The 19,289-nt window shown below is 49.6% G+C and overlaps 1 protein-coding gene across 5 annotated transcripts; it reads left to right on the forward strand.

Moving 5' to 3' along the window:
* The first annotated feature begins 4,721 nt into the window (after positions 1-4,721).
* On the forward strand, positions 4,722-19,173 carry Slc25a38 (solute carrier family 25 member 38). Of its 5 annotated transcripts, XM_027415399.2 has the most exons (9): positions 5,257-5,406; positions 7,360-7,531; positions 9,286-9,407; positions 10,479-10,563; positions 13,129-13,191; positions 13,986-14,165; positions 14,403-14,577; positions 16,920-17,086; positions 18,418-19,173. In XM_027415399.2, the coding sequence occupies exons 2-9, from the start codon at positions 7,376-7,378 to the stop codon at positions 18,538-18,540; spliced, it is 1,071 nt and encodes a 356-aa protein (XP_027271200.1). In that variant the 5' UTR covers positions 5,257-5,406; positions 7,360-7,375; the 3' UTR covers positions 18,541-19,173. The 5 variants fall into 5 exon arrangements, with proteins under 5 accessions (XP_027271201.1, XP_027271203.1, XP_027271200.1 ...); XM_027415400.2 differs by lacking the exons at positions 5,257-5,406; positions 7,360-7,531 and adding an exon at positions 4,722-4,879; XM_027415398.2 differs by lacking the exon at positions 5,257-5,406 and having other exon boundaries at positions 7,297-7,531.
* The last annotated feature ends 116 nt before the right edge of the window (positions 19,174-19,289 follow it).

Consider the following 19,289-nt stretch of genomic DNA (forward strand, 5'->3'; position numbering starts at 1 on the left):
CCAAGGTTCCATGGGAAAGAAGTCTGCACACAGGTGCAGAGGACCCCTTTAAAAGATAGGTCCCTGCCCCTTTACGCTCTCTCTCTCTGTTCCTCTGTCCCGCGCTCTATGCGCTCTCTCTGTCTCTCTATGGCGACCAGCCATGGCGGTCAGCCATTTACCCTGTTCCTCTTCTTAGTCTCCCCATTCTACTGGGCCTTATAATAAACTTATAGTCAATATGTCTGTCTCAGCAATTTCTCTTTTCTTCTTTTTAAACAAAACAATAACATTTTGGCGCCCGGACGTGGAAAGGCTCTGCCCTTTATACCTTCTCGAGACCCGCTGGCGGGTGCGTGTTAGGCAAGGGCAACCTTACAACCCACTTCCATCTCCGCTTTTCCTGGTACTCCCTCCTGCCTGCAGCAGCCTGAGATGCCAGAACTCAACTTGCCGCTTTTCCAACTAAGTATTTCTGGAACTCACTGATCTGCCTATTCGCTACAATCCGGTAAGATACCCAGACTGCTTCCATGGGCAGACCCAGCACTGTTCACTCTGGGTCCATTTTCCGGTTTCGGGCTGGGTGCTCTCAGACAGGGCAATCTGTGCATTTTTTGGCCTTGCCCACGGGAAATACATTTTTACGGGATCTTTCGGTTACTGGCAGCGAGTAGGTAAATGAGCGGAGTTCTGCTTCCCAGTGGGAACTTTCTTTCACCTGGGAATGTCCCTCATTGTTCTGTTTGTTCTTTCTCTGACTGTTTCTTCTTGGTTGGCAATGTCTGCTTGAGATGCTCTGAGAGTTTTGTTTGTTTGCTGGTTTTCATTTTTCCACATGAATGAGGTTTGAAACTTTTCTGGCAATTGAGAATGTGCTTACGGGGGTCGCCACCTCAACCACGTGGGCTAACCTGGGGGCCGCCATCTTGGTCATAACCAGGTGACCTGGCTTAGGCCTGCCCACTCAGTTTGGTGACTTGCACAGGCAAGCACTGCCACCTGACATCTTACTTTTTATTTCTTTCACTTGTTGGGTGCATTTCCTAAAGGTCAGGCATGGGATCCCGCTCCAGGAGCGGTGCTTTTTTGCTTTTCTCAGTTCGGACTGCTGGGTCCTTTTTCAGTTTCGGGACAGCTGTGTCCCCTTCGGGGCCAGGCCCCTGGCAACTCCCACGGGCAGACGTGCATCCGGAGAGGAGCTTTTTGCCGGTTTTCAACTTGCCTCACCCATGGGAAATGCATAGAGGGACCTTTCTGGTTTCATCCAACAAGCAGGTAAACAGACAAAAGCGGCTTACGGTTGCCGCCGTTTTGGTCATGTGACCTACCTGTAGGCACGCCCAGTTCCAGTGTCCTTTGCCAGCAAACCTGTCTGCCAGCCAGATCTTTTTGCTTTTTATTTTATTTTTGACTTTTTCTTCTTATTTTTTTGTCTTTTTCTTCCTTCACTGGCTCTGTTGTTCATGGCTTGTTTACTAAATATTATGCCTTTCCAGGGCCCTCTGTTTAAATCTACCCTGTCTCTTTAAATCTCCTGTCTGTTTGCTACAATGTACAGATCAGAGATTACATTCTGACTCCCCCTTTACTGTTATCCAGTCCTGCTTGTCGCTGTACCTGTAATTTAATTTTATACTTATCTAGCTCTATATACAATTTAAATTAAACTATACTAAGTCTCATATTTCTAAATTACTATATATCTTTAAATGATGGTAAATATTTAAAGTCATAAAGGTCTAATTTAACTATACTTAAAATATAAGCTAAGTCTATACAACTTAAATTTAACTCATATATCTTTAAATGATGATGAAAATTTAAAATCATATAGGTCTATTTCAAATTAACAAAATATTTATACCACTCAGTCTATACTATAAGCCATTTACAAAGATACAGCTTTTATTACAAAAAGGGATTTTTCTCTAACTAAAGACAAACTTTTAACTGCTAAGATACTAAGCAGACAGCCCTCAAATGCTCAGAGATCTAGAGAATATGGCATTTAAAATGTTTTGTTAAAAAGCTTTTTATAACAGAGAGATAAGCGGTCAGCCATTTACCCTGTTCCTCTTCTTAGTCTCCCCATTCTACCGGGCCTTATAATAAACTTATAGTCAATATGTCTGTCTCAGCAATTTCTCTTTTCTTCTTTTTAAACAAAACAATAACACCCCTGTCTCTGCAACAGAGTCTGCCAAAAGCCCCTGATGGATTCCCCATTGCCTAAATTCCCTTTTGTGCTTTTGACTAGCATTTCAGCCTTCTTGGGTCCCTAACTTCATCCCAAAGAATACGCCGCCCATTTTCCCTGGTTGAAATGCTTAGTCAGAAGGAACTCCCTTGCATAGGGATGCCAATATCTCTACTCCCTGATGGGGATGCTGGAGAGACAGCAATTCCATGATTGGAATTTCCAAAAAAGAAAATGGGGGAATGAAGGGACCAGTTCCCCATTTCGGCAGCCATCACAGCTTGTCTGACCTTGTCTTAGTCACTAAGGTCAGGTGCCTGCCTCGTGGCAAGGAACCAATCAGAAGTTAGCTGGTGGCGCTATGCTTTATGGCTTTGGGTGTACTTTACAGACAAGCACACAGCAATGACAGAGCATAGCAACCACCCTGGGAGGGCCTATGGGCCATAACAACCAGTTGACCAATCAACACAGGGCAAACCTCCAAGCCTGGAGGCACACCAATCCTGAGCCTGTGAGTACCCCTAGACATTCCCCTTACACTGCCCTACAAGATCTCTATGCAGACGCTTCGCAGGGTCTTTCCTAGCCATCGGGTGGGTGAAAGACCCGAGCTAACATGGGGTTAGCTCGTTAAACAACTACAATAAAGCCTCATGCAAGTTTGCATCAAACTTTCGAATCTGCCTGGTGAGTAGGGTGGCCTCGGTCCTGGCCTGAGATCCTGGGGGCCTGAGTCTCTGGAGGTCTTTCAGGGTCAAAGGCTCATTGAAAGAAACCCACCCTGGCCCTGAAACCAGAGCCAACTCTGCCCCTACCCAACTGAACGTGAAACCAACCAATCACTGAGCAGGAAAACCAGCCAGTCCCGGAGCATGAAATCTAGCCATTCTGAGTTTGTCCAAGCTTAAGGGGATCAGGATCTGACCAATTCTGTCCCCGAAAAAGCTTCTCCCTGGAAAAACTCTGCCCCTAAGAAGCCCCTCTGCCTGTTCAGCTGTTGGCTGTCCTTTCCCACCCTGGCAGATGCAGCCGCTCCCTGCCTTCCCAAATTAATGTCTTTCTTGGAAGAGTTTAGGGTGAAGATCTCTCTCTGGTGCGGAGCAGAATCTCTGCTGGGAAGCTCCCTTAGGGGAGTGGAGCAGAAGTAACACTTTCCAGGGGGCAGAACTGACGGCTACATTTCTGCCAGGGTTTCTCCTTGGCAGAGTGAGGCAGAGAAGTAACAGCTTGGGCAGGAGCTGGGAAGAAACCCGAACCTCTGCTGGGAAACTCCCTTGGGAGCAGAAAAGAGCTCGGCTGTAACATCTGAGAGGAGCAGGATTGTCACATCCTGTGGGGAGACCATCCCCCACTGGACCCCTGCTTCAGGTATAGCTTGACTTCCTGACAAGTCAGGATACCTTTCTCTCCAGAGCTGTAACACTTGCAGTGCACAAACGTGCATGCAGCGAAAATCCTTACATACATAAAATAATTAAAAAATTTAAAAAGCAGAAACAGGTGAAATTCACTTCAACAATAAAATTTATTGGTCCCAATATAGCTAAAGTAACATTTCAACATGTACTACAAAGAAATTGCGTGGTGGAGGCAGAGGCAAGTGGATTTTAGTGAGTTTGAGGCCAGACTCATATACATAGTGAGTTCCAGGACAGCTAGGGGTACATAGCAACATCCTGTCTCAGATGAATGAATGCGTGAATGGAACCAGGTGGAATGGTGCAGTGCTTGCTGCAGTCCTGAGGCCTTGAGTTCTATCTCTGACACCAAAACTGAATAAGAAAGCAATGATATATTTTATCTTATAGATCTTAGATATCAAGTATGTGACTGACGTACAGTGAATACATGTGTACAGTGACGTACATGTCATTTTCCATTTCAGATACCAGCGTTCAAGGAGGAATGTGGAGGGTGATAAGGAAGCAGCCAGAGGGGAGGGAATGGGGGTTGGATTTGACCAGACACATTATATGCATTTATGAAATTCTTAAGAAATGAAAAAGAGGCCAGGTGGTGGCGCACACCTTTAATCCCAACACTCGGGAGGCAGAGGCAGGCGGATCTGTGAATTCAAGGCCAGCTTGGTCTACAGAGCCAGCTCCAGAACAGCCAGGGCTACACAAGAGAAACCCTGTCTCGCAAAACAAAACCAAAAAGTAAATAGATAAATCAATGGAGAAATGTGAATTCTGATTTTAAAAAGTCGTGTCTAAAAAGAAGGCATCCCAACCTGCTTCAGTTATTAAATATAATTTATTAAAATGAAATACAATTAAAACTCAGCCGGTCACACGTTTCGAAAAAAGCGCTTTAGCCACCAAAACCAAAGCCCCAAGCCGGAGGCAGCAAGACTTTGGTTCTCCAACTAACCACCGAGGACCCTGCAGTTCTGCGTGTAGCCACCAGGTGGCATTAAGAACGCTACTCGGCGCCGGAGGAGCTATGCCACGGAAGCGGAAGTGGTTCCTTCTACTTTCTCCTCCTCCGGAAACACAGACCCGCTAGCCTCGGGTACTGAGGCCAGCGGCGAGGTGACGGACGGGCGGGCGGGCGGGGAGGAGAGGGATGGGCGTGAGCGCGGAGCCGCAGAGCCTCGCAGTCGCCGGGGCCGGGCTCGCGTCCCCCGTGATCGAGAAGGCGCGCTCTGCGCTGCTGCCGCCGCAGGACGTGGAGGACACGGTGGAGACGCTCATGGTGAGCTCGTGGGGACGGGGGAGCGGGAACTGCCTTGTGCTTCTAGAACATTCTAGTTCTAGAACATTCTGGCGGTGCCGGCTACGAGCGGTCCGTCAGCCCGGGCCTCCTCTGTCCGGGCGCCTTCCCGGCCCGGCTTCCCCGCGGGCTGCTGCTGCTGCTGCTGCCTCCGCGTCCGCAGCTCGCGAAGGCCACGCCCCCTCCGTCAGATTGGCTGCGCGGCCGGGCGCCGGGCTGCCATTGGCGGAGGCGGGGGCGGGGCGGGGCGGAGTCTCCGCGGCCTGGGCGGGTCCTCGGCGACCGTAGGCTGCGGCGGGAGGCCGGGCGGCGGTGCTCCTAGGGGAGGAGGGAGGAGGGAGGGGGAGGAGGACGCAGACTGGAATCTCTTCTAGAGTTGTTGCCGGGTTTTGAGTCTGGCTGTGCAGCCCCGGCTGGAACTCGCGGTGGAGACCAGGCCGGCCTCGAACTCGCAGAGACCCGCCTGCCTCTGCCTGCAGAGTGCGGATCCGAAGGGCGTGCGCTCCCGGGTGTGTGGCTTTCTGGGAATCTTTAAAGATACCATGGCGGCCCCGGGATCACGTCTTTCAGAACTGCCGTCCTCCCTCTGCTGTGCTGCCCTAGGGAGTTGTTGGCTTTGCTTGTGTGGGACGTGGAAATTGTGGAACTAATCGGCTGTTGAAGTGAGGCCTGTGTTTGTGTGCGGTCCATTTGCTGGTTATGCTTTTAGTTTTTGTGTGCGTGTGTGCGCGCGCGCCTGTGTGTGCCCGTGTGTGTGCGCGTGCACGTGTGCCTGTGTATGCGCGCCTGCGTGCCTGCGCGCGCGTGTGGTGGGTGTATGTGCACAAGAGAGCAGGTGCACTTGGAGACCCAGGGGGTGTTGGGATCCCCTGGAGCTGGAGTTACAGGTGGTTGTGAGCACCCCGGCTGGGAACCCCTGGTCCTCTGGAAGAGCACTACTCACTTTTGACTGTTGGCCAGCCCCTTCCCAATGTTTCTGTCTGTTCTCACACTTAGAAAATTGGAATGTTCACCTTTCTTTAATAATTAGATTTAATTAAATTAATAATTTAATAATGAATGATTATTAAATATTAATAATTTAATAATTAGATGTCTTAAAATTGGTGGTGTAGCCCTGTGGCAAGACATCTTAGTCTCCACCTCTATAACACATAAAACTAAATCCAGGGCCTGGCACGGTGGCTCCTGCAGAGGCAAGCAGATCTGTGTGATAGTGAGACCCTGTCTCAAAACAAGCACAGCCATAGGTCCACAAAAACTAATCCACTCAAAGGATATGCCGTACACCTACAAAAGTCACAGTGCTGTTTAAGTTACCAGCCCTCTTTTATTTATTTATTTATTTATTTATTTATTTATTTTTGGATTTATCTATTGGAATTGACATTGTGGCCAGGTGGTGGTGGCACAGGCCTTTAATCCTAGGAGGCAGAGGCAGACAGATCTCTGAGTTCAAGGCCAGCCAGGGCTACACAGAGAAGCCCCGTCTTGAAAAACAAAACATAAAAAAAAGTTGTTGGCTCTTTTTGTTGGCTCAATATTTATTGGGCCAGTGATGTGTTCAGTCACTGCTATGAAGACAAGAATGAGTGAGTGTGGAGAGGCCCAGACCAGCGTGGATAAACAAAGGGTGTTTGCTTGGATGCCCATACCCAGCAGCAGCAGGTTGGAGTAAAGGAGAGAGCTAGCTCAGGTTTAGGAAATGTCATCTGAGCAGTGGCAGTGTGAGTTTGTCTGGAGCTCCACAGAGCGGTTGTGTGTGGATGGAAGGATAGAAACTAAAGACACTGAAGCTGTCTGAGGGGTGTGAGAGCCTGGCTCAGTGGAAGAGAGCGGTGAGCAGGGCCAGAGCAAGGAGAGGACAACAGAAATGAGAGCGTGGAGTTCATTGCTGGGGCTGGAAGGAGAGGGCTCAAGAATGTGATTTCTCCTGGCACACGAACCGCATTTGCAGCCCCCTGCTCCTTCCCCAGTGAACTCATTCTGCAGAGAACCTCTCTGTTGTTGAGGTTGAAGGGACGGATAGGGCAGACTGCTGGGTCAGCCATCGGCCTGGTCAGGAAGCAGCAGGCAGAGCAAGTCTCCTGGGACTGGGGAGGAGGAGGTGTGCGGGAGTGCTGCCCAAGTTTCCAGTTTGAACTGCTGACTTTGAGGCCCCTGTGGGCAGAAGGGGGTACTGGGATGGCAGAGGGAGGGAGGGGTGGAAGGCCGGTTGTGGGTGAGACCGCTGAGAAAGGACTGCAGACTGAAGAGCGAGGAGGTGCAGTAGCGCTGAGGTGCCGGCAGAGGGAGCCGGCAGAGGGAAGAGAGACCTGTAACCCCGGAGGGGTGAGGTGGGGTGGTAGCCGAAGAAACAATACCGAGAGAGAGTTGGTCACTGATAGAATTAAGTAAGTTATAGACGGGCGCAAGAGGGGGCCTGGGATGTGCAGGAGCCTTACTGGGGGAGTTCTGACTAGATGTCGAGCCTGAGGCATGAGGAGTGACTGGCACAGAGGGAATGGAGATGCCACAGGGTGGCACTGGAAACAGAGGCTCTGGAGCAGGTTTCCAGGCAGAGAAGAGATGGCCAAGGAAGAGAGGGACCTGGCCTGTGAGGAGGTTGAACCCCCCGACACTGCAGAGGCTCAGGTGAGGCTGAGGAGCAGGTTTGGGGAGTGTTGGCATCTCTGGGGAGAGGGCACTGGCTGCCAGTTCAGATGTGCTCAGGTACACACACTGCCTGGTTTCACCTGCTGTCTTCTGAGAGCCCTGCTGGCACTGGGGCTGTTGTCCCATCCAGGATTCAACTCTCAGAACTTACCTGGTCCCCCTGGTCTTGAAACCAACACCAGGTGTATTTCGTGGAAGTTAGGGTGGGCTCTCTTCTCTCTGAAGTGGGTACTTCAGATAACTGGCATTGGGGTTCCTGGATATTTGCTGTAACAGAGACCTCAGCCGTCCTAGTAAGCCATTAGGGCTACAATGTGTCAGTTATTTTAAGAGTAGTCTATGGCCATACCTGTAATGATAAATTATTTATGATTCATTAAAACCACCTAGAATGAGCTTAATCTTGTGTGACCTCAGGGGTGGGGTGGGGTGCAGAGAACGGGGGAAGAGAAGGTCCCCAGATGGGCTCTGCCAAGTGTCTTGTTTGGAGGGGAGGGAGTTTTGAAGTGTCTGTCCATTGTCATTGGTGATCCTGCTGCATTCCAGGAAGGGGACTCGTGTAAGTCCAGTCCCCTGAGCTGGCGCTCCTGGAGTATGCATGGGGGAGATACTTCAGTATCTGAAAGACAGCTGCCCTTCTGTATGGAGCCAGAAGATAAGCCAGCGTGTGACCGTGCAGGGCTGAGGGAGGGGCCACATCCCAGAAGTGACTGCACTGCCCAGTGTGTGGTCGGCTTGGGTCTCACTGTGATGGGTACAAGAAAGGCAGAGGGGGCTGGGCGTTGGTGGTGCGCACCTTTAATCCCAGCACTCGGGAGGCAGGGGGATCTCTGTGAGTTCAAGGCCAGCCTGGTCTCCAGAGCAAGTGTCAGGATAGGCTCCAAAGCTACACAGAGAAACTCTGTCTTGAAAAACCAAAAAAAAAAAAAAAAAAAAAAAAAAAAAAAAAAAAAAAAAAAAAGGCAGAGGGGTTTTTCATTCGTTTTTATTTTTGCTGATTTTTTTTCCCCAGGGTTTCTCTGTGTAGTTGACAGGGAACTCACTGTGTAGGCCAGGCTGGCCTCAAACTCAGACCCATCTGCCCCTCCTCCCAGGTGCTGGGATCAAAGGTGTGTGCCACCACCACTTGGCTTGAAAAGCAGAGCTTTAAGCACAGAAATTAATGGAGTACTGGAAGCTTTCTATACATACTGGCCAAGCTTATGCTATCATAGGTTTTGACTTGTTCTTATAAATATCTAAAGATCCTACAACCAGGTAGCTTGGGGGAGCCAACAGCTAAAACTACACTCAGGATAAGAACGTGATCAGTAATTCTTCAGTCAGGACAGATAGGGAAATGTGCCATGAAAATGGACTTGTTGCCTTGTGGAACCAACATTATAGCAGTAAATAGTGAGACCAAAGAGGCCCTTTTGCTGTGCACATTTCAGTATTGGCTGCAGATTTTACATTCCTATCCTGGTGGGAAGGGTATGGCAATTGAAGTAGCCTCCAACAGCCTTGTGAGAGGGGCATGAGGCAAGTGGTCACAGCCCAGCAAATCAGGAAGCAGAGAGCCTTGGCTAGAAGTAGTAGGCTAGAACGGAGTTGTGACAGGTAGTGCCTGAAGGTCTTCAGGAAAAGAGTGGCAGGCACAGGTGTGGGGAAAGGAGCTGGGCTTGGTGGGTGGGGTAGGCCTGCTGATGCCACAGTGAGTGGGCCTGCTGACGCCATGGGCTCTTGTCTTGCAGTTACATCCGGTGATCAAGGCTTTCCTCTGCGGCTCCATCAGTGGGACCTGCTCCACCCTCCTCTTCCAGCCTCTGGATCTCCTCAAGACCCGCCTGCAGACCCTGCAGCCCTCAGACCTACGGTAGGCTGCTGCCTGCTTCATAGAGGAGCTGGGTTTAGCAGCTTCTCAGCCACAGGACTAGGCTACATATTAACTCAAACTTCATTATGTTAGAGAAACACAGCCAGGCTGGAATTCCTTTTTGTTGTTGTATTTGCTTCAGACAAGAGTATTGCTGTGGCCGGGTGTTGGTGGCACACACCTTTAATCACAGCACTCAGGAGGCAGAGGCAGGCTGATCTCTGTGAGTTCGAGGCCAGCCTGGTCTCCAGCAGCGAGTGCCAGGACAGGCTCCAAAGCTACACAGAGAAACCCTGTCTCAAAAAAAGAAAAAGAGTATTGGTGTGTATCCCATGCTGACCTTGAACTGGCAATCCTGCTGCCTCAGCTTCCTGAGTACTGGGTACTGGGCGATGTGCTTGTGGATCCTAATATAGTTTTATATTCATACACATTATAATTGATTTTTCTTGATTAACTGGGGTCTTTTTGAGCGGCTCCAGAGGACCTTCTTTGGAGACATTTGCACTTTTCTTGTGCTAGCTTGTGACATTGTAACTATGCTGCTGGCACTTGGTGTTTTGGAAATAACATCCATTTTGAATGTATTTATGTTTCTCAGTGCTATGGGAACTACAAAAAGTGTATGTAAAGTGGAATTTATCCCATTGCTGTGGTGTGAATAGACAGTTAGATATGTATGTGCCAAACCATGAACACATGGAAATCAAGAGCAATTCTAGGGCTGGTGAGATGGGTTAGCAGTGAAGGTGCCTGCTGCCAAGCTGAGCTTGATCTCTAGGACATGCTTGAGAGGAGAGAACTGACTCCTGCAAGTTATTCTCAGAGTTCCACGTGTGTGTATGTATGTATGCATGCGCACACACGCGCGCGCGCGCGCGCGCACACACACACACACACACACACACACACACACACACACACTCACACTACATAATGACTTTTTAAAAGAGAAATTCTAAGATGCATTGTCGAGATCCCTGCTTGTTTTATACAGTCTGAGTGGGAGCTCGGCCGTGAGGGTCTGTTGTAACATTTGTTTTCTTTTCGCGTCCATGTTTTCCCCATCAGGTCCAGGCGTGTCGGGATGCTGGCTGTGTTCTTGAAGGTGGTCCGCACAGAAAGTCTTCTGGGCCTCTGGAGAGGGATGTCTCCTGTAAGCTGCCTTTTGATCCGGTTCTGTGCATACCCCCCTAGTGATCACCCTCCTCCACCCCACCAGGTGTTGCTCCTCCCCATCTGTGTGCATCAGTCACTTTTCATGGCTGTGACAAAATCCCTGACAGGAATAGCTCAAGAGAGGAGACGCTTGTGTGGGGACAGAGTCCATCTTGGTGGGAAAGGCGAGGCAGCTGGAATAGCTCTCCTTAGCCTTGTGGGAGGGGCATGAGATAACTGGTCACATCTCAGCAAATCAGGAAGCAGAGAGCCTTGGCTAGGAGTAGGCAGGGCTATGACATACCTGAGAAGCCAGCTCCAGTGACCCACCTCCTACCTGACCTTTCAGAGTCTCTCAAAACATCACCACCAACTGGTGACAAGGTGTTTAAGCACATGGTTTGTCTGGGACATTTCCCTTTCCAACCATAGTCTTTGGTTTAGTTTCCTACAGTCAGCCCTGCTCCAAAAACATTAACTAGAAAATTCTGTAGATGAGCAATCCACAGGCTTTTGGTCGTTCATTGTTCTGAGTGTGAGGCATTACTCACACAGGAGCTGTGCTCACCACCCGCCCATCAATCACTCAGTAGCTGTCTTAGCTATCAGATAACTGCTGGGCAATTCTGAGGCGTGTGTCCTGGCACCCGGTGTTCTTACTGATGTCCTCAGGAGCACAAGGTGCTGACAGTGGGATGTGCCAAAGAGAAGCTGCCCAGGGCTTGGGGGCAGGGCGGGGGGGGGGGAAGGTACAAGATCTTGACTTAAGAAGAAAAGAAAAAAACACTGTATGGCAGGAAGGAACACTGTGTCCCTGAAGTTGTGGAGAAGGAAGAAGAAATCCAGGCTATTTTTATTGTCATAATTCATACTGCAGAAGTTGACAGCCCAGTGTGATCACAGCCATGGTGTGTAGAAAATGCTAGGTTAAGGTGGCCGCACACTGCAGCTGTGAGTGGAAACAGGAGCAGGAAATATGGGTAATTGATGGGGGCGTGTTACACCAGAGGGCACTGAGTCTGCTCCAAGACCCAAGGCTCCAGCTGGAGCTCTCCTGAAATGAGTGACTACAAACAAGCCGCTCAGCTCAGCGCAACTGAGGGATACGGTTACCTGCTTCAGGAAGCAGCCTTGGGTGGGAACAAGCCGCATGTGCGGCTGAAGCAGCTGCACATTTCTGGGCTGTTGACATGCCTGTGGAGAAAGGGAACCAGCAAGGGGTCACATGTGAAACAGTGAGGCTCTTCTCTGAGGTGCCCAGCCAGGGGGACCTGCGTCCAGGGGGACCCATGCCCACAACAGGGCAGGGACAGCAGAGCCCGAGGTGGCCTGACAGGAAGTGAGGGACCAGATTGAAGGTTGTTAAGAAGTGCTAATGGGAGCTGGAGAGATGGCTCAGAGGTTAAGAGCACTGACTGCTCTTCCAGAAGTCCTGAGTTCAACTCCCAGCAACCACATGGTGGCTCACAACCATCGGTTATGAGATCTGGTGCCCTCTTCTGGCATAAAGGCATACATGCAGATAGAGCACTGGCATAGATAAAAGAAATAAATAAATGTTAAAAAAAAACAAAAGGACTAAAAAAAAAAAAGAAATGCTAATGGGCTAGAGGATGGCTCAGTGGTTAGGAACATGCCTTGAGCAAACAAACCGTGTGTTTAAACCTGGGTTCCATGCCAGCATCCATGTCAGGCAGCTCACAACCATCTGTAATTCGAGGTCCAGGGGATCCTACGTCCTTTTCTGGACTTTGCATTCTCACATGTATTTGTACAAACCCATCTACACAGACGTCTATACACGTCTGTACACATGAACATACAGATACACGTCTGTACACATAAGCATACAGACAAACATACAGACACACGTCTGTACACATAAACATAGATATGTCTGTACACATAAACATATAGATATGTCTATACACATGAACATACAGACACACATCTATACACATAAAAAAAAATAGACATTTCTGAGCTGAAGAAATGGCTCAGAGGTTAAGAAGTGCTAATGGGAGCTGGAGAGATGGCTCAGAGGTTAAGAGCACTGACTGCTCTTCCAGAGGTCCTGAGTTCAATTCCCAGCAACCACATGGTGGCTCACAACCATCCGTTATGAAATCTGGTGCCCTCTTCTGGTGTGCAGATATACATGGAAGCAGAATGTTGTATACATAATAAATAAATAATTTTTTTTTTTTAAAAAGACATTTCCTTTAGGTAGTAACTGCTGGCATGATCCCAGTGCTCGGGAAGCAGTGGCAGGGGGATGTCTGTTGTGAGCTAGCAGCCAGTCATGGCTATCGTGACCCTGGGTAAAAATGAAAACAAGCAAGGTAGGGGAAGACGGGGTCAAATGTCACCAGATGGAGAAGAGATGTGGGTATTACCAAGATTTGCAGATTTCATGCTAAAAGACAGAATCATGGGATCACATTGTCCTTGAGCGCCCCTGAAGGGCTGTGACTCCTGCAGCAGCTCTGTTGAGTTGAAGAGAGGACACCTAGTTTCAGATCTTGTGAACAGTTTCCGAAATAAATCAGCTTTTCCTTGTCAGGATGTCCTGGCTGTCAGCACCCCCGCTCCTCAGTCCAGCTGGTCCCCCATGTCAGGTCATCAGGTCAGTAGGAGCCTGACCTCACCCAGCACCTGTGTCAGTCACCTCCTCATCCCCTCCCCCAGGTGTTTCATTGGCTACAAATATCACAAGAGGGAGAACAGGCCAGTAAGATGTCAGAGCCTCGTTTGTAAATGAAGCTCTGTCACCTGTATTTGCACAGTAAAGACAAAAGGACAGGTTGCATAGGGCTCAGTGTTATCCACTGTTTTGGCCACCCCCTCCCAACAGATCTGAGGGGACTGCTCTCTCCCTCCCGTCCCCTGTACTGTCACTGATGTCTGTATGATTAGCATGGCACTGGCTCCAAAGCTGACATCCCATGGCCTGTCAGTGTGGCCTCACTTTTGCCACCACTGTGAAAGTGGGCTACGACAATTACACCTTATTTCTTTGTCCAAAGACTTTTTCTAGCCCCAAGGACCCACCTGGCTGGTGGAAGTAGTGAGCATTGGTTCCCCCCGCCCCCACAGCAGCCTTCAGCCACTGAAAGATGGGAAGTGGGGTTTAGCTACTACAGCCCTAGCCCTGTCAGCAGAGAGATCACAGGGGTGGGGTGTTCACTGATTGCTAGAGCTTGCCAAGGGGACTAACTTCCCCCAGCTGTAGCTGCTTGCACACACTCCTTATTGGCTGTTGCCTATCCTGTCTGCCCTCCTCCCACGGGTGCTCCCTTCACAACTTAAACAGGCACCTTGCGTGGGGGTCGCCCTGGGATCTCAGAGGGGCACCCCAGCAGGCACCTTGCAGCTTTCAGTCTTTGGTTTCACCTTCTCGCTCTGCCTCTCTCCCTGCAGTCCATTGTGAGGTGTGTCCCTGGTGTGGGAATCTACTTTGGCACTCTGTATTCTTTGAAGCAGTATTTCTTGCGAGGCCATCCTCCTACCGCCCTGGAGTCGGTCATCCTGGGCATGGGCTCACGCTCTGTCGCAGGAGTCTGCATGTCACCCATCACAGTGATCAAGACTCGCTATGAGGTAAGTCTGACAGCTTTAGAGCCTTGGGGTTCTGGGTGGCACACACTTATGCCAGCCCAGGTGTGAAGTCTGACTCCTCAGGGTCAGATGTGCTCTGGTAACTCAGTTTTTAGGCAGGGCTAGCCATATGTGAACTAAAGCCTGGCTCCCTGGTGATGGTATGGAATCTAAGGGCTGCTTGGGCCACTGCTCAGAGGCTGGCCTGTGCCAGTCACCGGATCTGCTCTCCCTTTGTAGAGTGGGACTTACAGCTATGAGAGCGTCTATGCAGCTCTGAGGAGCATCTATTGCAGCGAGGGCCACCGGGGCCTCTTCAGAGGCCTGACAGCGACTCTCCTTCGTGATGCACCCTTTTCAGGGCTCTACCTGATGTTTTACAGCCAGACCAAAACCACAGTGCTCCGAGGCACAGGTAAGGGTAGGAGTGGTGGGTGAGCGGGGGAGAGGCGGGCTGCATTTTTGCCTTTTCTCTGGAATGGTCATAGCAGTTTTAGGAATGGCATTGTCTTAGTCAGGGTTTCTATTGCTGTGAAGACACCATGACCATGGCAACTCTTATGAAGGAGAACATTTAATTGATGGCTTACAATTCAGTTGTTCAGTCCATACTGTCGCGGTACAACATGGTGGCATGCAGGCAGACATGGTGCTGGAGGAGCTGAGAGTTAGTAGTCTTGACCCGTATACAACAGGAAGTAGTCTGAGACACTGGGTGTGGCTTGAGCATATGTGAGACCTCAAAGCCCACTCCCTCAGTGACACACTTCCTCCAGCAAGGCCATAGCTCCTAATAGTGCCCCTCTCTATGAGCTCACGGGACGATTACATTCAGACTACCACAGGAGCCAATTTGGGCCTGGGCACTGGGATGCCCTATAGAGTGTGTGTCTTCTAAAGGAAAGAGGGTGGGCTGGGTGAGAAACAAAGTGTGTTTTGCCAAGGTTCTGTAATAGCACGCCCCAGACCTGATCCAGGGAACCCTAGGGCAGGAGCTTTGGGGTACAGCCTGCAAGTGTGTTTGTCAGTGAGCACTTGTGTGATCCTGTCAGACCAGTGGGGGAACACTGACTGGTTGGGAACTTGAGGAAAAGTTTTCACTCCCCTTGCTGTGTCCCTGCTACTGTTGTCCTGAGCCCTCAGGACAACATATATATATGGGTGGGGCTAGAACTGCAAACTTGAGGTGTTTGTGGCAGACCCCGCCCCCATAAACTTGAGAGCCAAGTCTGTGGGTGGTAAATGCTGACTGAGCAGAGCAGGGTTGCTTGGAACCTGTTCTGCAGAATGAACCTGAACTCATTTCGCTGTCTGCATAGTTGGGGAAGTGGGGGTGGGAATAGCGTCCTGGTGACTGATAGTCTGTTTGGGGAGACTGGGGGTCTGTAGTGTTTGGGGAGACTGGGGGTCTGTAGTGTTTGGGGAGACTGGGAGTCTGTAGTGTTTGGGGAGACTGGGAGTCTGTAGTGTTTGGGGAGACTGACTCCTTCCCCCTTTCCCCTTCCCCCTAGGGAACAGGTGTGACCCTGCAGGTCACAGCCTCATTTTTCAACAAAAATATAAGACAGTTAGGAAACATAGACGTGGTGTTTTGTTTTCATTTTGAAGCCAGGCCTTATTATGTAGCCCTGGCTGGCCTAGAACTCACTATTGTAAACCAGACTGGCCTCAGACCCTAGGGATCAGCCTGCCTCCACCTCTAGAGCACTGGGATTAAGATAGGAATCATCAAGCTTGACCTATCGTGTTCAATGAATACACATTAGTTAAAAAATAAAAGTTCAGAGCTGGAGAGGTAGCTCAGAGGTTAAGAGCACTGACTGTTCTTCCAGATGTCCTGAGTTCAATTCCCAGCAACCACATGGTGGCTCACAACCATCTGTTATGAGATCTGGTGCCCTCTTCTGGTGTGCAGATATACATGGAAGCAGAATGTTATATTCATAATAAATAAATAAAATCTTTAAAAAATAAATAAAAGTTCACATCTATTGATCCTTTAAAATTGGAATTGACATTTTTTTATTATTAGAAATGTATATTGAATTTTTTTTTTTTTTTTTTGGTTTTTCAAGACAGGGTTTCTCTGTGGCTTTGGAGGCTGTCCTGGAACTAGCTCTTGTTGATCACGCTGGCCTCAAACTCCCAGAGATCTGCCTGCCTTTGCCTCCCGAGTGCTGGCATTAAAGGTGTGCGCCACCAACACCTGGAGAATATTGAATCTTTAAAGCCAACAATGTCCTTTTTTTTTTTTTAAAGATTTTATTATTTATTATGTATACAGTGTTCTACCTGCTTGTTGTTTGCCTGCACACCAGAAGAGGGCACAAGACCTCATTACAGATTGTTGTGAACCACCATGTGGTTGCTGGGAACTGAACTCAGGACCTAGAGTCAGCAACAAGGTGGGCGTATCCACACCTGCACAGTCTAGTCACAGGTGTCCACACCTGCACTGTCTGTCTAGTTACAGATGTTTACACCTGTACTGTCTATCCAGTCAGAGGCCGTCCACACCTGCACTGTCCAGTCAGCTGCTGCAGAGCTGTCAGACAGTCATAATTAACTGTCAGATATAATTAACATATTAATTGTTTAAAATCATTATACTGAATAATAATTTTTCTCATGACACCATCATCCAGACCCACCACAGGCCCCTGGTCAGGTCTGTCTGAGTACACTGGTTAGCCCTGCCTCTGCACCACATGGGAGGACTGTGACTGTGTAACCTTTGTTGCCCTTGCTCTGTTTCAGACCAGTTGGACGTGGCTCTGATGCCCCTGGTTAATTTCAGCTGTGGGATATTGGCTGGCGTTCTGGCTTCGCTGGTGACTCAACCTGCAGACGTGATCAAGACTCATATGCAGCTCTCCCCAGTGAAGTCTCAGTGGATTGGCCAGGCAGCTGCCCTCATCTTCAAGGTAAGGCCGCAGAGCACTTGTGGCTCTTGTGGTCGCGGACGTCTCCAGAGCAGCTGCACACCCCCTCTGAGTGTGCCAGAGACACTGGGAGCATGGGGATTGTGCGTCCCCGGGGCTGCAGCGACGGCGCACCAGTTGGGAGTGTGTACTGCTCTGGAAGAGGACCTTGTGTCTACCAGCTTCCCACTGTACCTCCAGTTCCGGCAGCCGATCCAGATCCCAGGCTTGGCAATCAGCCCTCGTCTGTATTTTGTGTGCTGCTTGGCACTTCTTGGCATTGTACACGTGGTAGAGCAGACTGAGCACAGTGGGGCACACCTGTCACCGTAGCGCTGAGATCTGTGGGTGGAGGGGGAGGGTCATGAGTTCGAAGCCAGTGTTGTCTGGGCTGTGGTAGTGAGGCTCCCATCTCAAAGCAATCGGACAAACCAGAACACTGAAAATAGAAAACATACAAACCAAACTGCACACAGCAGCCCTGAATAAGGCAGTTTCAGCTGCCTGGGTCTGGTTTTAATCTCTGGCACCCCAGAAGAATCTTTAATGTTCTTTTAAAAATCCCTTTAATTGTACTTACCTGTATGTGTGTGGGTGCGAGTGCACCTGTGGATGCCAGAATAGAGCGTCCTCTCCCCTGGTGCTAGAGTTGAAGATGATGGCGAGCTGCCATGTGGGTCTGCAAAGCAAACTCTGGAAGAACAGCAAGTGCTCTCAGCTCCTGGATGTCCTTGTTTTGGGAACAGAGTCTCACTATTACGTAGCCCTGACTGTCCTGGAGCTTATTATGTAGACCTGGCTGGCCTCAAACTCAAGAGATCCACCTGCCTTTGCCTACTAAGTTCTGGGACTAAAGGCGTGCTCCACCAACGCCTGGCTCTAAATGTGTTTTTTTTTTTTTTTTTTTTTTTAATATTATGTACACAGTGTTCAGTGTTCTGCCTGTATGTATGCCTGTAATGCAGGCCAGAAGAGGGCACCAGAACGAATTATTGGTGGTTGTGAGCCACTGTGTGGTTGCTGGAAATTGAACTTATGACCTCTGGAAGAGCAGCCACTGCTCTTAACCTCTGAGTCATTTCTCCAGCCCCCTAAATGTTCTTTTTCAAACTAACAGGTTTTCCTAGGTAGTGCAGATCTAAAGAGGTGGATCCTAACAGTTACAGAAAAATTGGAGGGTCATTGTTTATCCCCTTGGGGCCATAACTCACAGGTGTGGCTCGACAGTTAAAAACTAAGATTCTAAACTGGAGTAGCAAACTGTCTGGAGATAAGACATAACTAGCTACATTGCTGCTTTGCTTCTGAAGTGTTGACGCTTGTTTTCATTGCAGAACCACGGCCTGCGTGGCTTCTTTCATGGCAGTGTTCCCCGGGCCCTCCGTAGAACTCTGATGGCTGCCATGGCATGGACTGTCTATGAAGAAATGATGGCCAGGATGGGCCTGAAGTCCTGACAGGAGAGCGCTGGGAAGGAAGATCTGCTCTCTTGTCTGGTTCTTGCCGTGGGCCGCTGCAGCTTGCTCTCCTGGAGTCGGGTGAAGGGCTGTCTGAAGAACCAGGCATAAGTTGCCTTTAGTCCCCCATTCAGAGAGAGACCAGAGGAGTGACTGGAGCCCTCAGAGCCTCAGACGTGGAGCCGCTGATGCCCACAGCTCCAGACACGCCCCGTCGATACACACAGGAGCCAGGAGTCGAGCTTGGTTGTCCCACAAGAGAGGTATTTCTAGGGAGACCTGTGCCAGGTTCCTCTGTCTCAGCACCTACCTACATCACAGGGCACCTTAGATAGCCTGTAGGCGTGGAGTCCCACAGTAGAGAAGTTGTGGGCTTCTACTATGTCTGAGAGCAGGAGGCTCAAGTTCGGGAAGACTGGAGCTAACGAGAGCTGTTGTGTACCAGTGACGGCTCAGCAGGTAAAGACGTTTGTCAGACGGGCTGCCCGGGATCCCCAGGACCCATGGAGGAGGAGGGGGTAGCTCCTGCAAGTTGCCCTCTGACCTCCTCACGCGCACTGTGGCAAGCACCCATACCCAATATGTAAATAAAATGTAATTTTTGTTTTTAAATAAAGACATCAGCAGGCTGGAGACTGTCTGAGGTGACAAAAAACAAACAAACAAAAAACCAAAAACCAAGGAGCAACAACAACACCCAAAAAACAAGACAGACCTTATTTATTGTTTGTTTTGTTTTGTCTTTGTTT

This window comes from Cricetulus griseus, chromosome 4 (genome assembly GCF_003668045.3).
Source record: "Cricetulus griseus strain 17A/GY chromosome 4, alternate assembly CriGri-PICRH-1.0, whole genome shotgun sequence".
Classification (NCBI taxonomy): Eukaryota; Metazoa; Chordata; class Mammalia; order Rodentia; family Cricetidae; genus Cricetulus; species Cricetulus griseus.

What these genes read in the sequence shown, in the direction of transcription:
- Slc25a38 (XM_027415399.2), top strand. Translation starts at nt 7,376, where the DNA reads ATGAGGAGTGACTGGCACAGAGGGAATGGAGATGCCACAGGGTGGCAC. An exon ending in CCGACACTGCAGAGGCTCAG is followed by an intron (nt 7,532 to 9,285) that starts GTGAGGCTGAGG and finishes CTTGTCTTGCAG; the next exon opens with TTACATCCGGTGATCAAGGC. An exon ending in TCTGGAGAGGGATGTCTCCT is followed by an intron (nt 10,564 to 13,128) that starts GTAAGCTGCCTT and finishes TTTCCTTGTCAG; the next exon opens with GATGTCCTGGCTGTCAGCAC.